Source organism: Lycium ferocissimum, chromosome 7, assembly GCF_029784015.1.
Source record: "Lycium ferocissimum isolate CSIRO_LF1 chromosome 7, AGI_CSIRO_Lferr_CH_V1, whole genome shotgun sequence".
In the NCBI taxonomy this organism is placed as follows: domain Eukaryota; kingdom Viridiplantae; phylum Streptophyta; class Magnoliopsida; order Solanales; family Solanaceae; genus Lycium; species Lycium ferocissimum.
In genome coordinates, this window is record NC_081348.1 from 62,273,821 (window position 1) to 62,293,579 (window position 19,759).

At 35.2% G+C, this 19,759-nt stretch overlaps 2 protein-coding genes and 1 long non-coding RNA gene across 4 annotated transcripts; 1 reads left to right on the forward strand and 2 right to left on the reverse strand.

Annotated features, from left to right (window-relative positions):
* The first annotated feature begins 1,561 nt into the window (after positions 1–1,561).
* LOC132061796 (uncharacterized) lies at positions 1,562–3,864 on the forward strand. Its single transcript, XM_059454433.1, has one exon. It carries the CDS (start codon positions 2,381–2,383, stop codon positions 3,578–3,580), a length of 1,200 nt encoding a protein of 399 aa, XP_059310416.1. The 5' UTR covers positions 1,562–2,380; the 3' UTR covers positions 3,581–3,864.
* A 536-nt stretch (positions 3,865–4,400) lies between these two features.
* LOC132061797 (uncharacterized) lies at positions 4,401–9,010 on the reverse strand. Of its 2 annotated transcripts, none has more exons than XM_059454435.1 (4): positions 8,740–9,010; positions 7,527–7,777; positions 6,533–6,637; positions 4,401–5,211 (listed from the first exon to the last, which is right to left on the reverse strand). In XM_059454435.1, the coding sequence occupies exons 2-4, from the start codon at positions 7,655–7,657 to the stop codon at positions 4,788–4,790; spliced, it is 660 nt and encodes a 219-aa protein (XP_059310418.1). In that variant the 5' UTR covers positions 7,658–7,777; positions 8,740–9,010; the 3' UTR covers positions 4,401–4,787. The 2 variants fall into 2 exon arrangements, with proteins under 2 accessions (XP_059310418.1, XP_059310417.1); XM_059454434.1 differs by having other exon boundaries at positions 7,527–7,663; positions 8,740–9,009.
* A 1,814-nt stretch (positions 9,011–10,824) lies between these two features.
* LOC132063031 (uncharacterized) lies at positions 10,825–14,000 on the reverse strand. The gene is made up of 3 exons (XR_009416307.1): positions 12,403–14,000; positions 11,311–12,303; positions 10,825–11,230 (listed from the first exon to the last, which is right to left on the reverse strand). It is a non-coding gene; the product is annotated as an uncharacterized LOC132063031 (long non-coding RNA).
* Positions 14,001–19,759: the final 5,759 nt, after the last annotated feature.

Consider the following 19,759-nt stretch of genomic DNA (forward strand, 5'->3'; position numbering starts at 1 on the left):
AAAAGTCAAAAGTGAACAAGTAAAAGTGCATGGAGAAATAAATGTGTGTCGAAGAATTAAAATTGAAGTGAATACGTCTATACATGAGAAGAGAATAACTATTCAGTACTATAACATATGTCTACATGGGATTTATTAATTCCTAAAGAACGTGAAAAGTCAAAAGTGAACAAGTAAATGTGCACGAGGAAATAAATAAGTGCATACGTGCATACATAAAAAGAAAATAAATATTAAGTATTATGACATATGTCTATGTGGGATAAAAAAAGTAGTTGGTTAAAGCGTACAAGTTATATAGCTTTTAGTATAAGAATTCATTAAGTGTACAATTTTTGAAGCGGTTGGCCGTGAAAAGTCAAAAGCGAACAAGTGAATGTGCACGAGGAAATAAATAAGTGCATACGTGTATACATAAAAAGAAAATAAATATTAAATATTTGACATATGTCTATGTGGGATAAAAAAGTAGTTGGTTAAAGAGTACAAGTTACATAGCTTTTAGTATAAGAATTCATTAAATGTACAATTTTTGAAGCGGTTGGCCGTGAAAAGTTAAAAGTGAACAAGTAAATATGCACGAGAAAATAAATAAGTGCATACGTGTATACGTAAAAAGAAAATAAATATTAAGTACTATGATATATGTCTATGTGGGATAAAAAAGTAGTTGGTTAAAGAGTACAAGTTATATAGCTTTTACTATAAGAATTCATTAAGTGTACAATTTTTGAAGCGGTTGGTACAAGGAGGGACAGCCGTGTTCGTCCCTCCACCGCTCTTATATATAATAGAAAAATGTTAAAATTGGAAATAAGTACTTATCCAAATTTCTATTTTAAAACCATACACATATTTTATTTTATGCCAGGTATATCCCATTTTTAATTTAATGAACTAAATATTTACCAAAAAAGTATATAGAAATAATCTTATAATTATTTAATTCTCATAGTATAATTTTCAAATTTCCATTATAAAACCAAACACATGTTTTATATTATACTGGGTATATCTGATTTTTAATTTAATGAACCAAATATTTACCAAAAAGGGTATATATAAATAGTTTTATAATTATTTAATTCTATTATCATAATTCTCACATTATAATCCCGATCATGACTTGTTTGCTAACCAAATGATCCCTAACAATATTGTGAATTTTTTTTCCCTATCAACTTGTGAAATTTTTTCACAGTGTGAATTTAAATCTAATAGAAAAACCAACTTACTATATTATCTCAAGTCTCCTCGTTAAAGTAGGAGTAGGTAAAGTTATTGTAACACATGACAAAATCTCTTAAGACTTTGAAGAGAATCTTTGAATAAGAACCATGAATGATGAAATGGAGATTGTAGGACCTCCATTTTTCAATAGGTTTGGTGATAGCAAATTGAGTAAGCTGCAATGCCAAGCAAAGCAAAACCCCACACTCAACCAAATATCTCTCCATCTCTCACCCACTCCCTAAAAGCTAGAGAAAACATTAAAAAGTGGAGGAAGAAAAATGTCATTCTCTTTCTCACTTCATCATCATTATCATCATGCTCCTTTTAGAAAATTCTTTCCCTTTTTTAAGTGCAAAATTTCCAAAAATATATTTGAGAAAAGATCTTTACTCTAGAATGTTGTTAATCAATCAAACCAACAAGAAGTTAGTGAAAAGGAAAAAACATGAAAATCTCATGTTTTAGTTGTTTACTTGAAAACAAAACCTTTCTCTCATGATACTCATCATTCTCTCTACTAATAATTTCATTCTGAATTTAACATATATACATTGATAATGCCAAACATATTTACACTATAAATGTGCTTTAATATGTCATAGCAAGGATCATGTCCTCTTTTCCAGGTTACTAATCTTACTTTTTAAAGATGGTTACCTTTTTCTAGGTTTCTTATCTATTTTTAATGGGTGGTCACTTATAGTTATCTTTTGTATGACCTGATAGTATAAAATTATTTTATGTTGTCAATGTACACAAGTTAAACTCTTTCTTTTTCAACCCCTCCCATGCTATATTACCTACTTCTCTCTTCTTACCACCTGCTCAATTTGTTTAGAAACTTTTATTGCTCAACTCTAAGTCACTCTTATCCTTGTCTTAGAACTCCATTCCACCCCTTAAAGAAACAACAAAAAGAAGTTCCAAACCTCCAATGCCATGTTTGCACTTCAAGTAATGTGTTATATGTACTAAAACACCATATTTTTTAGCTTATTCTTGCCTCCCAAAGACCAGATAAAGCAACATGAAATGTGTATTTGATCTTTCAACTTGTTTTTTTCTAGCAACCTAGCACCCAAGGCACCAACCTACCCTCTATCCTTTTTTCTTCATTTCAAGGAACCATAGTCTTGATTTTTCCTTTATGGACTCCTTCAAGCAAACATCAACAGGTTTTCTATACAACCCTGATTTAAGTACTGATTCAGAATCTGAAATATCAGGAATTCTTGAAATTCATGTTCACCATGCTAGGAACATTCACAACATCTGCATCTATGACAACCAAGATGTATATGCCAAATTTTCCCTTACTTACAATCCTGATGAAGCCATATCAACAAGGATCATTAATGGTGGTGGAAAAAATCCAGATTTCAATGAAGATTTGGCCATGAAAGTTTCCCAAGTTGATTTCATCCTCAAATGTGAAATCTGGATGCTCAGTAGAGCCAAAACCTTATTGGAAGATCAACTCTTGGGATTTGCTTTAGTTCCTGTTTCTTCAGTTGTTGGTAAAGGAAAAATCACTCAAGATTTTAGCCTTTCTTCCACTGATTTGTTTCATTCCCCTGCTGGTATAGTCAAATTGTCCCTTTTCTTGAATACCAACAACCCCATTTCAGTATCCAACAATCCTTCTTGTTCACCATCATCTTCTTCTTCTATAAGTTCAGAAGTTGTGTTACTAGACAGAAATACATCTTCTCAAATTGTTCTTGATCCAGTTGAGTATTCAAGAATAGAATTCCCAGAGATCAGTTTAGTTAAAGAGAATCAAGAAATGGTTTCCCAATATTTTGACTTAGGTGGTTCATTTCTCCAACTTGCTGCATTTCACAGTCATCATGATGATCAACAACAGCAGCCAGAAAATGACTATGAAATGGCTGCAACTAATCCATCAGAAGAGGAAGAAGAAGATGATGATGATGAACTTGCTGATGAACATGACTCAAATATTTCTCCCAAAGAAAGCATTCAAAATTCTTGGTTCCTTAGCTCCTCAATGACAAGTTCAGCAGGTTCCTCACCAGATAAAATGATCGATAACAAAGAGGACTCAATTAAGAAAGAAGATGAAGAAAGGAAAGAACCCCATGTGGTTTTTTCAGCTCCATTAGGGAATATGATCAAGATTGATGCAGAACAGTCAGCTATGCAGCAACAGATAGTAGATATGTACATGAGAAGTATGCAGCAGTTTACTGAGTCATTAGCAAAGATGAAGCTGCCACTGGACTTGGATAAAGCTGATCAGAAAGATCATGGAAGCTCATCAGATATGAACAATAACAGGAAAGAAAATTCAAGAGTGTTTTATGGTAGCAGAGCCTTCTTTTGAACTATGTCTGATCATGGTATTCAATATCTGGTTTTAGCTACTTTGGTCGATTATTCATTTTTCCTGTTCTGTTTGGAGTGACATAACAAAAGTAACTTTGTAATAGTTATTCCCATATGAGAATTGTTCTCATTAGCCACAATTCCATAATATTTTTATTTTTTATTTTTTTTATTTTTTTAGATTAAGTGTTCTATGTGATTTTGAAGAACTTTTTCTTGAATTATGTTTGTACAAGTGAATTATTCATGAAGATGATATCACCATTAAAAATTGTTTAAGGACCTCGAGAGCCATTTGCTCATTTTCAATTCAATATATTATTGATTGGTCAACATAGTGCTAAGACAATTAAAAAGTGCTTTACAGTGCATCGACAATTGGCATGCCTTCCACATATGAAGTTTAAAATGCTATTGAAGAATTATTATTGTGCAGAGACCAATACCTGCAATAATCTGAAGTATTTATAGAAGCTTTAAATTTGGAATATTCTTTTTCAAAGAAAATTTATTTTGAAGGTAGAAATTAAGAAAAATGTGCTAGTGCTGGAATAAATGGGAATATATACACATAAATAAATAAAGATTGGAAAACAAAACCCAGTTCAAAGCAAATTATGCATGCTAGACAGTGGGTTTAGGTTAAATGATCACATTACCCAACGGCAAATAGTCGAGTTGATTAATCTTCTATTCTCAAAACAGAACAAACTATAAAATCTCTTTATGTGTATACAGAAAGAGACTCTTGGGGAAAACACTAAGAGAATCTTCAATAAGAATCTGCATAAAATTGGTAAATATGTGGGATAAAAAAGCACAGAAGTTGGACTACTACCTCCTTTATTATGCAATTAAACAAATTTACATGTCTTCTCTCCATCCAAAGCTATCTTAACATCTGAAGCAGAGAAGGCAGTTGGAATAGATTACTAAATCTTAAGGATCTAAAAGATAAATATGAAATTCACCTAACAATGTACATTATTGGGGAAACAAGGAGCTTCCTTTCCCTTCGTCAATGATTATATATTATCTGGAATTAACAACAGGGTATGAACATGGTCCATCCCATTTACCAGCAAATCCATCATCTTCTCAACTGTGTCAATTATTTTACAAAGAAAATAAGTGAATTACTGTACAGGGGTAGGGGCGATTCATGAAGTCATGATCTTTAAGGTCGCCCAGGAGCAGAACTGAACTCATTTCCGACCCATCATCACCAGACGCTGCTGGTGCTTCTCAGCAGCCGCCTTATCAGCAGCTTCGCGCTTCAGGGCCCGCTTGGCACGCCGCCCAACAAGTTCTTTAGGAGCAGCAGTCTCCTTCTTGGGCTTGCGGGAAGGACCAGCACCCGATTCCTGGAGGTTTGGTCGAATAACAGGCCTTGCTTCTTGCCTTCCTGCACTGACATATCCATTGTCTCCCCATCGTCTATTGCCTATACGGAGTCTTGAAGAACTACCAATGATATAATCTTCATCGAAACCTTCTTCCGTGTCATCATACATGTACAAGTCATCCATGTCATCATCAATCTCCACCCTTTCCTCCACAATCAATGGTTTAAACCACGATGCCCTGAGGAGAAGGCAAACGCTCTCCTCAAACATGTAGTCCTGAAGGCTGTTAAAATGGACAAATAATCATTACTCAAGAGGATAGAAGTCACCAGCTACAAATAAGGAATTCAAAATCCAAAAAAGAAGCATAGATGGCAAACATAGAAACAACAATGCATTAGTTTCCTTATCAAAAATAGAACAAACAATGCATTAGTTAGGTCAATATGTGAAAGAAAAAAAGAGGTCTAGAAAAGTTTTTGGTCTCCAATACAACCTAACACAACATTCATACTCTGAATAGCAGACCGCGAAGCATAAAGTAGTTAATATCATGACAACAACACAGAGTCCTTATTAAGTAGGAGAATTTGAAATTAATGTGTCACCAAGACTTAAAAGTAAGTATTATAAAGTGCTGTTAGACCAGCTATGTTGGAGGGATGGAGTGATAGCCGGTCAAGAACTCGTACGTCCAGAAGAGGAAAATAGCGGAAATGAGGATGTTGAGATGGATATCTAGGCATACTAGGAGAGATATGATTAGGAACAACGATATTCGAGACAAGGTGGGAGTGGCCTCCGCGGTGGACAAGATAAGGAGGTGAGACTGAGATAGTTCGGGCATGTGAAGAGGAGATGCACACATGCCCAGTGAGGAGGTGTAAGAGGTTGGCTATGGTGGGCCTTAAGAGGTAGAGTTAGGCCGAAGAAGTATTGGGTAGGGGTGGTTACACCTACAGCTTACCGAGGACATGACCATAGATAGCATGATATGGAGGTCTAGGATTAGGGTAAAAGGTTAATAGCTAGTTGAGCGTTGTCTAGTTTCCCCCAATGGGCTGGCCTAGCATTAGAAGGTTGGAGTGATGCTGTTCGGACCAAGGTTAGACCACCAAACTGAATAAATTCTTCTCACCTGCCTAAATTTTGGTGCGCATATTTATCCGGTGTCTTGTTGGAGATAGTAGGCACCTGATGGATAATCGAGGCACGGACTCAACGAAAAAAATTACAGCTGAAGTTACCAAGGGAACCGCACTGTACAAAACATTAATTGGACAATTTTGAATCAATATGTGAGTCCAGCAAATAAGACAATGACACGGTACTAACCTTCAAGCTTGACAAACATAGAAACCCATACAATAGACATCAAATTTAAGAAAATAGTAGTCATGAACTTCGGAAAAAAAAAAAAACATTCTGCTACTCTCAACCTCATCAATAAACACATCTTTCCACCATTGTGCTCATGGTTTCATAATTTCATTCACCATTGCATATACGAGTTAATCAGATAACATACAGACCGAGTTTATCAGCATCATGATGTATCACAAATATTTTAAATAAAGGAAAGCTTACTCAAACATATCATTTACCTTCCATCAAGTGAGCGGTGGATGTAGAGAAACTCAAATGGATGCTTACACTGAGGACATGTTGGTTCCTCTTTATAGGTTGCCCACCGAAGGATGCAAGTCACACTGAACACCAAAGCAAGGAGAAACATATTATCATAACAGCATTTTGTGTAAATTAAATAGAATAGAAGATAAATACACACTTGAAAGTTCTACAGACTAATCCCAACTTTCGAACTTAGAATATCAATACACCCCTGAAAAGACAGGTTCCATAGTACTAAGTCCAGTAAAAAATAAATATAAATGAAGTATGACGATCGCAAAACCACAATATCTTAAACAAGCACACACTGACTAGTGAACCATGCAATTGTTCATGAGAACCTATCATAAGCAGAAGCTGAAACACATAAAAAGACGACATTTCACAATATCCAAAGAAAAATAACAATATGACCACCGAGACACATTTTTTGGACGGTGGATAGGGTGGGATGATGGTAAGAAACCAATAACAGAGACCACCACAAAGTATAGCTCGCATTTGCGGCCTAGGACAAAAGAGAAGTACACGACAACCATTACTTCTGCCCCAACCCGGAAAAAAAAAAAAAAAAACAGATGTAAAGGAAATCCTTTCCATATTTTCCTTTACTCACCACTGCACACATCCAGTGCACATTTGTCTCCATGAAAGTTTGGATTCAAAATGTGTAAGAATGTCATTAGCATAACAAGATCAAAAACACGCAAGAACAGTCCTGTTCCTTCTCTTTCGCAGTTTCTCAATTCAAAATAGCTGCTTAAATAAGCAACATATGTTGATTTTCTCATTCACTATTCATTAAACCCCATTTATTGCCATGTGAAGATCATTGTACCCAAAAAAAAAAAAGTTATAGCATTATCCTATTGGATATTTAGGTACAAAGCCATGAAAATAGCAAATCAAGTCTGTGCTGATAAAATGGCAATAAATAGTCAAACGAGAATGGTTCTTTAGACAAACCAGTAGGCATGCTCGCAACCTTTTACTAGGGCAGTTTCTTGAAGCACTATCTGATTCAAACAAACAGCACAAATCCCATGATGGTTATTCTCACACCCAACTCGGTGCGTTTCCTCAGCTGTGCTCTTCATTTTGTTCTGAAATGAAAACCCATATCAATCAACATATCCCATGTACTCAATCCCAATATCGCATCTAAATGCCATCCATGCAGGAAAAAGATAGAAATAACAAATTCCGAGCTATTGTAACTTCACAAAATAAAAGATAAAAGTCAGAGTAGCATGCTGAAATAAAAAATTTATATAGTCTATTAGCAAAGTTACAACACATACTACATTATTGTCGATAGAAAGTCCTACTCTATGGTAACTAGTCAGCAGTGGCGGAGCCAGGATTTTCACTACGGGGATTCAAACTATGAAGCAAACACACGAAGAAGCCAAACGGGCTTCAATATCTACTACATATACATAAAAGGTGATTTTAATGATGTATAAACAGCGTAATTTTCCGCCAAAGAGGGTTTGGTGAGACCCCTTGGCCCTACCTAGCTCAGCCCCTGCTAGACAGTACTTCAATCAAAACATGTGAACAATTACAAAAAGCATCAATTGTCACCAAAAAACTCCCCATCATACAAATCTTCACTCAACTACACCTCAATACCAAATTAATCCAGGATATCTTATTTTCTTTTTCGACATTTGCACCTCTATATCCATTTCATTCTAATACTCATCACACAAATGTCAATTCAGATAAACAACTAGACTTTCAATAATCTAACAGTAAAATAACAGATAAAAAACCAGATCAATAAAGAAAAGACCCTAATCCACAAGTACACGATGCTCAACAATTACTTCCAAATAATCAAGATTCATTTCAAAGGAAAAATGAATCTTGGATCAGACTAAACACTCAAGCATCATATTTATTAATAAACTAAGACAAATCCTCATCAATAAAACATAATGGATCAGCTATTACTTCAAAATCCTCAAATCCCACATAATTATTTCAAGAAAAGAATGGATCTTGAACAACAAATAACACTTCAACAGACCAACAAAAGCAATGGGTCAGCATAATTATTTCAAAATCTACACAATTATATCAAGAAAAAAAATTGGATCTTGAACTAAAAAGACAAACAAAAGCAAAAGCTAGAAAAAAATAAATAGCTAAAATAAAGAAAACCCAATTTTACCTGGGGTTGAATGGATAGATCTTGAAGGTCGTTGACGAGTTGTGGGCATTCAAACTCGACAACTGTGGCCATAAGGTTAACTTAGGGTTAAAAGAAAATGGTAAAATAGAGAGATAATTATAGACTTCAATTTACCGACCAGTTTCAGTGTACATATATATAATAATAAATGTGTAGAAATGGAGAAAATTGATTCTTGAGGATTATTCTTTGATTCCAGAGGAAAAGGGGAGCTTCGAGGAGGGGGACGAAGCCAACGCGGATGCCATACAAGAACCATTATATGGTATGTCCCACGTAACCAACCACAACCAACCACCAAGGCCCAACAAGAAATATTGGGGATCACAATTTGTTTTTTCCGGATTTCATCGAGGGAACTTTTTGGAGGTCATGAGATTACTTTGACTATTTTAAATTATAATTTTTATTATTTTGACTATTTTAAATTATAATTTTTATTTTATATAGAGTTTAATTACCAGCATTAATTTTTCTTTGAAAATTATTATGCCAGCCCTAGATTGAAATTTGGGATGACTTAAAGTTACAATAAGTAATATAATGTATCAAAATATAATTTAATTTGATTTCTTTTATCATATCATTCTTAGTGTTAGAAAAATAAATTTTTAAGTGGGCGTTTGGATATAAAAATTGTGAAATTTGAAAACATTAGTATTTCGAAAAAAGTTGAAAATGGTATTTGAAAATAGGAGTTGTGTTTGGACATGAATACAATTTGGAAAAATGTTGAATTTTTGTGAGTGATTAGGAGTAAAAAAAAATGTGAAAATGGGTATTTGAAGTTTTGCGAATTCTGAAAAATTGTAATAATTCTATGTCCAAACAGGATTCAGAAAAAAATTGAAAAATATTCATGACCAAACGGGTCCTAAATAGTTATGAAAGAAAAGGTACTTGATATCATGTTCAGAAATAATAACTCATACCTAATGCATAAAAAATCAGAAGAAAAAAAATATTATATGTCATTGTTTTTTATTTGAAAAAATATTATATGTCATTTTTTTTATTTGTTTAAACAGAAATGTTTACTACTATTTTCTTATGTCGTTATTATATGTCTCACACATTAAACCCTCCCTCAGCCCTCATAAAAAGAAATTAAAAAGAACAAGGGCAAAACTATCTCATTGAATAGTTCAAGGGCAAAATTGGCCCATTTTCCTTTGTTTTGGGGAAATCGTTAAGTAAGAAGGGCATCTTTGAGCTATTTGGATAGTTAGAGGGCATTTTCTACCAGTTTCTATTTCTACATCTCTTTCTTCCTCACTTTCCACCCTTTCTTCTGTTTTTTAGGCTTCTTTCAGTTTCTTAGTAAGAATGAGTGAAGGTATCCTGCCTAAATAGTAGACACAGGTAATAAATAAGAGAATACTAAAGATCCGAGCCATAGAATTTCTCAATTCTAACACAAGGTACTTTAGTTGGAGGGCATTTTTTAGCCAAACGTAACTAAGAGTAAAACCGATCCATTTCTAATAGTTCAGGGGTATTGTTGGCCCTTTTCCCTAGGATAAGGATCAAATTTACCCTTGTACTTTGAGAAAAGGTTTATATTTACCCATATTATGTTATACTACTAGCTCGTATCCTTACCGTTAATAATATATTGACATTTACCCCATCTCTAACTGCTACCCACTGTGGCGTTGTCATGTCAAATTAATGAGTCCACCTAGGATCTAGTCACCCTGCCACATAAGACTTGGGCCCGGCCCAAAATTTTTACCCGACCCACCCTCAAATTCACCCTAAATAATACTATACACCATGAACGAAGCTTTTGTCTTCTCTATTGAACCCACCGTCTCCTTCTCCACCAAAACCACCCTCCATCGGCGCTAAAATTAGGGGCCATCAAAAGGATTATCTTGTTTCACTAATTTCTATCCATAATTTTCCACTCCCTTCAAGTTCCTCTCTTCGTGGGTTCATATATGCCTCAAGGTAGCTGTTCATCTCACATAAAATATCGTTGTGGCATCATTGCTAAACACTTCACTTCATCGACTCCAAGTAACCCCGAAAGAAAATTCTACAAATGTCTGAGGTCTAAGGTAGGTTAAATTTTGTGCTTCACAATTTTCATTCAAACTTTATCGTTACTTGAATCTACACTATTAGCTTCATAATGTTCAACTAAGTTGTATTGTTTGGATAGGCTAGGTTATGTAGATTTTGGGAATGGAAAGATGCTTTGTTCCCGAAAAGCGATTGGACTAATGTTCAAGATTTAACGATGTCGCGGTTAAGATAGAACGAGACAAATTGAAAGAAGAAGTAATTGCCATTGAGGCTAGACACCTCTTGGATCTGCTGGAAAAAAGTTGGGTTGTGAACTGCACTGCCCTAGATCTGTACCAGCTGGGGTCTGTTCATCATTAGCAGGCTTATCAATAAAACTTCTTTTCTTCTTTCTTGGCATGCACTTTGTTTTGCCAATGGGCTTCTTTCCTTTAGAATGCTGTAAAATGTAGAGACCATTAAATTGATTAGGCAGAAATAAAAGAAAATGAAAATTGAATTATTAAAGTTTGTGATTACCTTGTCACATCCCCTAGCATTATGTTCAGGTTCTCCACAAGTAGTACTCATAACCCTCATTTTTCTTGTTTGAGACCAATGTCCTTGCCTACTAACAACTTCTTTTTTTTCTCTTGTCCTCTTAACGTTTGGCCTTCCAGCCATTCTTACTATATTTGGTGCTCCGGGTATTGTGAGGGATGTATTTTCCATAATTTCTCTCCTCTAACTGACTGTAACTTATTCTCATAGGAGATATGCTTCTTTGGACAGATACCAATGCATCCAATATAGAGGTTCAAGCTTCTTGTACAGCAGGGCACAAGTTGCATGAGGACATGGGATTCCACAAAGGCCTCATGTCCTGCAAGGGCATCTCCTTAACCCTAAATTCACAATATGTCTGTCACCACCTTCAGTCACCTCAAACCCATTGTCTGCACTTCCATTGACATGACATTTATTGTGCAATTCTTATGAACTAGTTATTTAAAAGCATAGTCTTTGGACTGTACTCCATATCCCAACCAATAGCAGCAGCTTCATTTTCATGCAACATGTTCATCGCCTTGATGGAAAAAAAATTAAGTATACATAGAAAGTAAAAAAACTAAGGAAGAACAAAAGTTTAGATGTCATTAACATAATCCTAATATCCTCAAACATCTTTATAATTGTCTTGTGTCTAGCTTCCAAAATCCATCCATTGAAGGACTCAGTTAGGTTATTGTCCACTAACTGGTTCTTGCAAATAATATCAAAGAATGGCATATTTCATTTTTCTGGTGGATAATTCAAAAGATCATCAACAGCAGCCTGACCATCATCATCCACTAGCTTCATACTATCTAGTGGATCTTGGTAATCCTCTTCATATGAACTCCATGTAGCCTACCAAAGATACTTCTTGTACTCCCCAAACTCATATTTCTTGCACTAATTTTCTTCTATGTGTTTAACATAGAATCTGAAGTGGGCCTCAAGAAGAACTTTCTGGATTGAATAAATCAACCCCTAGAGATCATAAACAAACAAAAAAATAGTTAAGTACACATAAATACTGACAGAAATGAGACAAATGAAAAAATAAAGAATCTGGTAAAGTATGCATACCTTCTGCATATGTGATATAAGAGTAACTCCTTCACCCATTCCAAGGTCCAATGACATTTGTAGCTGACTTAAGACCTAGTTCCAAAACACTTTTGTTTCTTTATCCACAACAACCCAAACTAATGGATAAAAGTGGTTTGTAGAGTCTTGAGCAACTGTTACTAACGTTACTAACCTTTAGCCTTTCCTTTCAAAAAAGTCTTGTCTAAGCCTATAAAAGGTCTCAGCCCACTCTTAAACCCCTCTTCATTGCATCAAAACAAATATAAATCCTTGAAAACCTTCTTTTTCCTTCAGCAAGAGCATCCTTTGAAAAGTTAATTATCACATCACTTCCAGGATTACTCAACTTCAGTTCATTGGCATAAGCCACAAGCTTGTTATATTCATCATTAAAATTACCATCAAGCTTCTCCAGAATCATTCTCTTGGCCCTCTTACACTTTGAGTCACTAACATTAATATTAAATGTAGCTTTCAAGCTTGTCCTCATATCTTTAAGCTTAATATTTGGATTATCTGGTAGCGCTCTCTTAAAGTATGCAGCTATTATATTGGCATCAACTTTATGATTCTCAAATGCAAGCTCACAAGTGTGTTCAGTAACTAAGGTCTTGAAAGTAAACCCACCCCCTAATTTATCCTTAGATATATGACAGACAAAAGGACAATCACCTTCACATAGATACCTAAGCCTTATAGTGTCACTTATGAGTTGTTTTAACCCATAGCCATTTGCAAGAGCATATATATTGATTACTTTCCTAGCTTCATCGATGTCTCTAAATGTCATGGATGCACCAACTCCATATAGTTTGTCAACTTTTCATTAATATCTCACTTCTTCTGCTTAAAAAGTGAGTCTAGCATATCAGAATCATAATCTGAAGAATCTGGAGATTTCATTCCATCATAATCACTGTCATCTGAACTATATTCAGAGGCTGCTTCAAGTTCAGAGGCATCATCATATTCATCTAGGTGATATTCATTGTGATGGATTATATTAGGTACAACAATACCTAATTCAGACTCTTTTACAACAAATATGTTGATAACATTATATTGTGGGCTAATAAAATCCAACAAAGTCCTAATCTCATCATCCCCTTCTACTTCATAGTATCTACCTGAGCTTTCACCATGAGTTGTTGCAACCAATATACCCATGGTTACAATTATATTCAGCCAGTAAATCAGTTAAACAAAGCAAGTAAAACTCATAGTCTTTTTTACTGTGAACAAGAAAGTCTATGTAATTTAGTTGTGGCTCTAATGCCCATTGTCCCCCATGATGAAACTCAAATGCACATTAACCATTGTTAGAAACTGCAAAAAAAAAAAAAAAAAAAAAAAAAGAAAAGAAAAAAACATGTGACTAATTAGAAAAGCATTACGCCCTTAAAACCAGTAAAGATAAATAATTATACAAGTAAAAAGACACACTTAAACCAAAAAGACAATTAAACTAGTTAAGATACTACAATGAATGCATAAAGAAACAGTTTATAATGTACACTTAGAAAGGGCACAAGGGTACAACAGGGCACTAGAAAAGTAAAATAATTTAACAACAAGACAAACAAGAAACACTTAGAAATATTGATGCCACTAGACAAGTGGAAGGTATCCTCATCAGTTAGCAACTAGACAATTGGTGTACATAAAGATAACTTATTATGATCTTATAAATCAGATAAGGTACTGAAGTATATGAATAAAGAAACAAAAAAAAAAAATCTGAAATGACAAACACTTAAATTTAATAAAAGTGTAAACATGATATTAACAAGTCAATTAAGGTACAACAAGGGACAAGTGGAAGAAAAATAGATAAAGTAAACAACCCCAAAAATTCCCAAACAAAAAACTAAAGTATAAGCATAAAGAAAAAAAAAATTGAAAGTACCGACACATAAATTTTCATCATTTAGCAACAACAAAATAAAGAAAAGCAACATAAAGACACATGGAAACCAGCAAGTCAACCTAAAGATTAAAAAAAGGGACAAATAAATCAGATAAAATTCAAAGATACCATAAAAAACCAAACTTTAACAGATACAACACTTTGAAGAGCCAGTCAACTTCAAAAAACTACGGACAATAAAGTTATGGGAGACTAGAGAATATTTACCAAAGTAAGATTCCACCATCAATAAACAAAGCAAGCAAAGGATACCCACTTTCCAGCACATAAAAAACTAACAAAAGCACACCAACAGAAAAATTCAGATAGTTTATTGAAGGGAACAACACAACCAAATAAGAAATCTAGCCGGGACCACAACAAATTGAAACCCTAGACCAAAAACAATATTTCAAATAGAAGCCCTAGACCATATACGACATTATATATGCAATATCACCTTGAAACCCTAAAATTCAACCCCAAAACCCAGCAATGACAGAAACCCTAAAATCGTACCTAAAAAACAAGACCCTAACCCTCAGTCGATAATATCACGCATACAAACATGGAAAACACGAAAAGATAACAATAAAGTAAAAACATCAACAAACATTACACTAAAATAGACAAAAATACCATTGATGAGAAAAAACCCTAACACTAAAATACAACTACCCTAAAATGAAATCTACCATAAAAAGATAGGTGAAAAATTTCTTACCTTAGGAAGAAGTAGATTTCTCTTCCAGGAACGCAGCGATGAGAGATTCGTAGATCTCTTTCTCTTTAAATTGACACAGTGAGTGAGACAAATAATCGGGTGGTATTTTTTTTAGAAAACCAATTGTGTTTTGGTATTATTTAAGGTGAATTGGTGGGTGGGTTGGGTAAAAAATTTGCGGCGGGTCCAAGTCTTATGTGGCATGGTGACTAGATCCGACGTGGACTCATTAATTGACATGGCAACGCCACAGTGGGCAACCATTAGGGATAGGGGTAAATGTTGATATATTATTAATCGTGAGGATACAGCCTAGTAGTATAACTTATTAGGGATAAATATAAACCTTTTCTCGAAGTACAAGGGTAAATTTGACCCTTTTCCCTATAATATTTGCCCTTTGTAAATAGTTTGGTGACTTTTGCTCTAATTATGTTTCTACTGTTATTTGGTTATGCTCTTATTTTAACAAGATACCAGCTAGCATAATTAGACGACTCATTAGATTAATTAGTGTACCACCTCCTCCCCCTTATCAAACCCGTTTAACCGTTATACATTTATTCGAACTCAATTCCATTTTTTTCTCAATATTCTTTACCTCTTTCAAAACCTAGTCCCTCTTCTAAATTTTGCAAATCTGCTTAAATATGTTTAGACTTTTTCTTTAATTTTCGTAAAATTCCAAGTTAAGTTTAGGCATTTGAAGTAATATTTTAAGTTATTTTCCCCATTTATCTCTCTCAATTGTTTATGACATGTCTCAATGTTCTAGTTTCTTATATGAGCATTTTTAAGTAATCGGTGTGTTTAGTTATGTTTTTTTGATGCAATCTAAATGTATTTGTGGTTTGTGGAATCTATTGGCGTTTGATGTTTTGATGGAATGTAAAATATATTGTGGTTAGTAATGTGATGATTTTTCTATCTTTTATATATATATATATATTTTATGGTTGTTGTATCTTTATCTAGCTAAATTAAGCTGCATAAAATGGATGTCACTCTTATTTTGGTGTATCTATTGAGAGCTAGCTTAAACTTCCTGAATTCGCTCTTATTTTGGTGGAATTATTCTGGAAAATAAGATGGTTGAACTTCTGGTAGTTGATTGTATTGTTATGTGCAGTTTTAGTGAATTCATACATTTTTTCTTGACTGATTTTAGATGTATGATGGAGCAAAGGAAATGTATGATGGAGCCAAAATCAGGGTAAGGACAGTGGGAGGAGACTGGAGCACTTCCCGATGGGGTTGCACCAGGGATCAATTCTTAGCCCGTTTCTATTCACCGTGGTGATGGATGGATTTACGCAGCCAATTCAAGGTGAGGTCTCATAGTGTTACACCTTAAAATTTTTCGCGTCGTTTGCGTCGTAAGTAAACTAACGTAAGCCCGGAGAGATCATGGAACCCTTATATGATTAAGGAGGACTTCTAACAAGTGCTAAAAAAAGGTCTAAAGGTTTTGGGATCGAGCGAATCGAAGAAATTAAGTTTGTTGAAAATTTGGGAAAACTTGGCAGAATTTTGGATAGATTTTTGGTCCAACTTGAGAGAGGGATATCTACTAGAATATGAGGATTTATGGAATTCATAGCCTATGTAAATTAGAGTTCAGTGAGTCTTCTTTCCAATGCAACTGATAGAAGGCAAATCTGAGAAGTACGGGATAAAGTACGGCCCATACAAAAATGTACGTCCCGTACATTTTGGACATACCTTACCTGAAATTTCCAGAAAGTTGAATTTTTTTTACCTCCAAGTACGGGATGAATAGTAGGGCGTACTTTGAAGTACGGGATGAGCAATAGGCCGTACTTTGCCCGAAATTTCCAGAAAATTAGAAGTCGGTGGAATTTTTCTTCCTAGCCTATAAATAGATTTTTCCACGACCTAGGCTTCATTTTTTCACCAAAAATAAAAAATCCCTAATGTCTCTCTAACCTCCCTCTAACATCCATAAACGTCCCAAAGCAAATCAAGAGAAAATCAAGCTATAAAATCCTCAACTAGTTCATAAAAAGGTGATTGTTCTTGCTTCTACACGGAGTTGTGGTGAACTTGGTCTTGAAACAAGTTGTGTGAGTTGAAGTTCTTCAAGTATAAGGTATTTTCTTCATCTTATCTCTTATGTTGAGTTGTTTTGAAGGTTTAGTAAGTTTTAAAAGTGAAAAGAGTTATGGAGAAAAAGTCATAAAGTATTGTGTTGTAGTTGATAGCTATGGATTGAATTTGAAAAGAAGTTTTGGATGGATTTAAGTTTAATTTGAATATACTCTCTTGGCTATGGTATTGTTGATGTTGTTGTTGTTGTGTTTGGGCGTTGTTTTGAGATTTGGAGCAAGTAAGTGGTATATGGGAAATGCTGCCCGAATTTCGTTAGCTCACCTAACAGTCTAGTTTGATCATATAAGCGTTTCAACGACTTAACCTTAGTATGAATCATCTTGAATTTAGATTGCAAGCTCGGAAAGACAGACGTTGAGTGGTTAAGTAAACAACAAGGTATGTTAAGGCTGTCCCTTTCTTTCTTATGGCATGATCTTATTGATACGAACTTATACAAATGACGTCCATAATGATTGCTCTCCTAGAAATGCTAGAAGCTTATGTTCTTGACTCTCTTATGATATTATTGATAATTGTCTTATGATTTATTGATCTTTATCTTATAGTTATTGCTATTATTCATTGATGTTGATCTCATCTTATGATTATTGTTCCTTCAAGGTGAGATATGTTCATGATGATATCTCCATAATGATAATTGGAGGTTTACCGACCTTACCCCACTCTGATAGGGTTATAGCTTTTATTTGGGCTCTCATGCATACTTAATATATATGTATGTATTTTCTCACACCGAGCTACGCTATAGTCGGCCGGGTACGGCATCTATTGTGCACACCACTGCAGTTGGGTATGGATAACATTGAGCCTATCATGGTCGGGTACGGATAACACCGAGTTTATATGGTCAGGTAAGGTATTATATGTATATGTATGAAAATGTTTTTGTTAAAAAGGCAACCATGCATGACATCCGCCTTAAGAGGCATTCAGAGGTACAGGTTGTTCTCTCTTATCTCATGTTACTTTACATATCTTTATATTATGTTGTTATTCATGCCTTACATACTCAGTACATTATTCGTACTGACGTCCTTTTGTTTGTGGATGTTGCATTCATACCCGCAGGTAGACAGGGAGACGATTCATACTCTTAGGATGCCTTCTCAGCGGTTGTAAAGGGGCACTCCACTTGTTCCGGAGTTGCGGTACCCGCTGGTATGGTTCCTTTGTGTACAGATGGGTATGGCGGGGTCCTGTCCCATCCTTATTATGTTATGTATTCCAAAAGAGAGGCTCGTAGATAGATATGCATAGTTAGATGTTCTATGACCTTCTCAGTCTATATTCTGTTATATTACTATTTTGATAGCTTGTCGGCTTGTATACTTGGGCTCATCTTGATGACGTATATGTATATCTTTAGGGCTGGTGTCCCTTACAGCTGATGATACTTATGAGTTATCTATATGGCCCACTCAGATATGAATATGAGATATACATTTTGAGGTGCTCGGTAGATTGGCTCCGGGTGCCTGTCATGACCTTCCGGTTAGGTCGTGATAAAAGTGGTATCAGAGCAGTTCGTCCTAGGGTTGTATACGAGCTGTGTCCAGCAGAGTCTTGTTTATGGGTGTATAGTGCGCTACACTTATAAACAGGAAGCTGCAGGGGATTTAGGATAGTTACCCTTCTTTGTATCCTAGATCGTGCTATAGAGCTGAGTCATAGGGTGTTAAATAGTCAACCATGACCTTTGTTGTTTTGTAGTTTGACAACGATTTCTTTAGAAAGGACTACATGCGATTCGAGGATTGTAATGATGACAGAGGGAGGATTAAGTTACACGTTGGAGGAGGACCCAAGTGAGGATGTACCCTCCATTGAGACGGACCCATCTGAGATTATGTCTTCTATGGAAACAGACCCGTCGAAGATTCAGGGTGAATCAAAGACTATAGGTATCATCCACTTTGATAAGAGTAGAGAAGACAGGAAAAGTTCCGATGTAGCCAATTCCTCCTTTGGCCATAGTTGGGCAAGGAAGGGAGAGGTCAATGTTGGGAGTTGATCAAGCTTCGGATTATGGTAGATCAGCGGAGAGTGCAGGGCTTTCTAAGAAACCGAGGAGTTTGCAGCCTGAGGACCCTATTAACCAAGACTTGATGGTATCTCGGAGCAAGGTTCAAATGAAGGTGGTGGCCAGACCGTACAGGTTAGTATAGTTGGTATATTTGTAGAAATTTTGGGTGGTGGTGAACAACTGATAGAGAGACAGCAGGAAGAAGAATTTTTCCAGCCCATGTTAGAGCGATTCGTGCCAAATCAGGGTTCTAGAGTAGGGCCATGGGATATCCCACATCTTTTGGAGTTTTAGGACCAAAGAACCAATGATGAAAGGTACATTTGTCGCTTCAACAGAGTGTTAAAATTAAGCAAGTATGATTTTGAAATGTTTTATAATTGTGCAAGGACGGTAAGTTATAAAGCCCTAATAATAACATTAAGGAAAGGGATAATATTAAAAAGAAGTCTTAAGTGGAATATGTGGTCAGACGATGGGTTAAAATGGTGAAAAAAAAAGAGATATGTTGTGGTAAGAAGGAAAAAGTATGATTAATCAGGAAGGGCAAATGTGGGGAACATAGTTC

Bases quoted from the DNA above. Each gene is read 5' to 3' on its own strand.
- LOC132061796 (XM_059454433.1), top strand. From the start codon at position 2,381: ATGGACTCCTTCAAGCAAACATCAACAGGTTTTCTATACAACCCTGAT.
- LOC132061797 (XM_059454434.1), bottom strand. From the start codon at position 8,811: ATGGCCACAGTTGTCGAGTTTGAATGCCCACAACTCGTCAACGACCTT. The intron at 6,638-7,526 runs GTTTGTCTAAAG...TTTGGTGTTCAG, and splicing joins GGTTGCGAGCATGCCTACTG to TGTGACTTGCATCCTTCGGT. The intron at 5,212-6,532 runs GTAAATGATATG...CCATTTTAACAG, and splicing joins CACCGCTCACTTGATGGAAG to CCTTCAGGACTACATGTTTG.